Here is a 2,629-nt window from a genome sequence, read left to right on the forward strand (position 1 = left end):
TTTGTGGGACATCCCCCCTGGAGCAGGGTGTCCCCTCTGTGCTGCAGCCCCAGGGCTCGGGCAGAGCTCAGCCAATCAGAGCCCGCGGCGCTGATGACTCACCAGTTGCCAGGCAGACTCGCAGCTCCCCGCGTTCCCCACCTGGACCCACCTGCGCCCCCCCCTCGGCCCCATGGCCCCGCGAGGGGAATTTGGGGAGGTGGGAGTGGGGCAGCGCCAAGGCCGGGCCCCCCCGCGCTGTCCTGGCGGGAGCGGCTGCAGTGGGGACCGAGTGCGGGCGGGAGCGGCCGAGAGCCCAGCGCTGCCCCAGCCCGACCTGCCCCAGCTCCATCCCTGCCCCTGCGCTGGGATGCTGTGGGTGTGGGGGGAAGAGGGAGCCGGCAGTGGGTGCTGGGCCTGGGGGCAGGAGGAGAAGGGAAGGAGAAGCAGGCTTGAGGAACAGAATGGTCAAACGATGGACATGGCAGGAGAAGATGGCATTGTGGAGGAGAAGGAAGCATTGCAGGAGGAAGAGGAGTGTGAGGAAGAGCAGAGACACAAGAGGAGGAGCAGAAAGAGGAAGCAGCAGAAGGTTCCACCCCTCCCTGTGTCTGCAGCCTCCCCCCAGCCCCAGGAGCGCTGCTCCCTCCACATGCAGCAGGTGACTGTGGAGATGGATCCACGATCTTCACGGGGTGAATCTTGGTGTTTCTGAGCTTGCTTGGGCTAAATGTTGGTGCTTTGGTTTTATGTGGCAGCTGAATATTTATATCCTGGAGGAGGTTTTTCCTGAGTTGTGATGTTTAGGGAGTTTTTGATTTGTGTCTTGGAAGTTTGCGATATTTTTGGGCTGAATCTTGGTGTTTTGGAGGTTCTTACAGACACAAGATTCCAAATGACTTCCTGAGATTAACTTGGGCAAGGTGGAACCTCCAGTCCAAGGTGCTCTCCTCTTGTTTTTTCCCCAAACCAGGATTTGTCATACCCAGGGTGTGCCTGGATGGAGGAAGAAAAGCCCCAGAGATGCTGCAGGAGGAGGAGCTGCAAACCCAGCCCAGGGAGCTGCGGGGAGGAAAGAGCCCCCCTGAGCCAGGAAGGTGGGCGGAGATCCAGGCGGAGCTCGGAGCTGGTGGAGAAGCCTCATGGCAGGGAGAAGCCCCACAAGTGCTTGGAATGTGGGAAGGGTTTCAGGTGGAGCTCCAGCCTCATCCGGCACCAGAGGATCCACACTGGGGAGAGGCCCCACGAGTGTGGGGAGTGTGGGAAGAGGTTTCGGACCAGATCCCATCTCCTCAGTCATGAGCGGATTCACACAGAGGAGAGGCCCTTCCGCTGCCCCGACTGCGGGAAGGGCTTCAAGCACAACTCCCACCTCATCAGGCACCGGCGCATCCACACCGGGGAGAGGCCGTACGAGTGTGGGAAGTGTGGGAAGGGCTTCATAGACAGGTCTGGCCTGATCTGGCACCAGGTGATCCACACTGGGGAACGGCCCTATGAGTGCTTGGAATGTGGGAAGAGCTTTGGGTGGAGCTCAGGCCTGAGAAGGCACCAGCGCATCCACACTGGGGAGAGGCCCTACGCATGTCCCCAGTGTGGGAAGAGGTTTCAGACCAGCTCCAATCTCCTTCTACATGAGCCAATTCACACAGAGGAGAGGCCCTTCCGCTGCCCCGACTGCAGGAAGGGCTTCAAGCACAACTCCACCCTCATCATGCACCAGCGCATCCACACTGGGGAGAGGCCCTACATGTGCCCCACTTGTGGGAAGAGGTTTCAGAGTAGCTCAAATCTCCTCCTGCATGAGCGGATTCACACGGAGGAGAGGCGTTTCCTCTGCCCCAACTGTGGCAAGGGCTTCAAGAAGAAGTGCAACCTTGTCAGGCACCGGCACATCCACACTGGGGAGAGGCCATACTTGTGTCCCCAGTGTGGGAAGAGCTTCACCCGGAGCACTCACTTGACCAAACACCAACAGAGACACTGATAAGGGGAGCCCTGAAAGTTCCCCAGCTGCAGGAAGAGCTTTGTGCACTGCTCCAGCTTCATCCCCCATTGGAGGACCATGTTGGGAAGAGCCCTGGTGATCCATGTTCCCTGTGATCTGTGCTGGGAAGACACCTGACCCTTTTCCCGCCCCTGCCAATGACCTGATGTGGGATTGAAGAACATGAGGGTCTGGCCATGGCCCTGTCACTACATTCACTCCCACCTCAGGTCATTGCCAGGGGCAGGAAAGGGACTCTCTCTCTCTCTTTCCCTGAGGAGAAGGGTGTCCTTTCCATGCAGGAGGAAACATGTGGCCAGGAAGATACAATTGATGGTGATGTAGTTTTCTCTGTAACTAGTTTTTCTTATCCCTTCTGTTGTCAATATTTTTTCTGTTTCTGTTTGTTCCTTATCTCGTTGCTGTTCCCAGTAAATTGTTCTTATTCCAGCCTGGAATCTTTGCATTTTGTGCTTTCCATGGTAAGTGGGAGGGCAACAAATGGCAGGGCGGTTTTAGCGGGAGCAGGAAATTGAGAAATGCCATTCCTGAACTCCGGCCTGTGGAAACTGAGCATCCCAGCTGGTGCCAGCCCTGGTGGCCATGGCAGCAGCCTTGGGAGCCGGTCCCTGGCTGGGGCTGAAGGAACCTCTTCACTCTGGT

At 57.8% G+C, this 2,629-nt stretch overlaps 1 protein-coding gene across 1 annotated transcript; it reads left to right on the forward strand.

The window, feature by feature from the left end:
• The first annotated feature begins 510 nt into the window (after positions 1-510).
• On the forward strand, positions 511-2,416 carry LOC146764313 (uncharacterized). The gene has a single exon (XM_085565295.1). The coding sequence runs from the start codon at positions 980-982 to the stop codon at positions 1,964-1,966; it is 987 nt and encodes a 328-aa protein (XP_085421421.1). The 5' UTR covers positions 511-979; the 3' UTR covers positions 1,967-2,416.
• The last annotated feature ends 213 nt before the right edge of the window (positions 2,417-2,629 follow it).

The sequence above is a fragment of the Lonchura striata genome, chromosome 35, assembly GCF_050655825.1.
Source record: "Lonchura striata isolate lonStrDom1 chromosome 35, ASM5065582v1, whole genome shotgun sequence".
In the NCBI taxonomy this organism is placed as follows: Eukaryota; Metazoa; Chordata; class Aves; order Passeriformes; family Estrildidae; genus Lonchura; species Lonchura striata.

What these genes read in the sequence shown, in the direction of transcription:
- LOC146764313 (XM_085565295.1), top strand. Translation starts at nt 980, where the DNA reads ATGGAGGAAGAAAAGCCCCAGAGATGCTGCAGGAGGAGGAGCTGCAAA.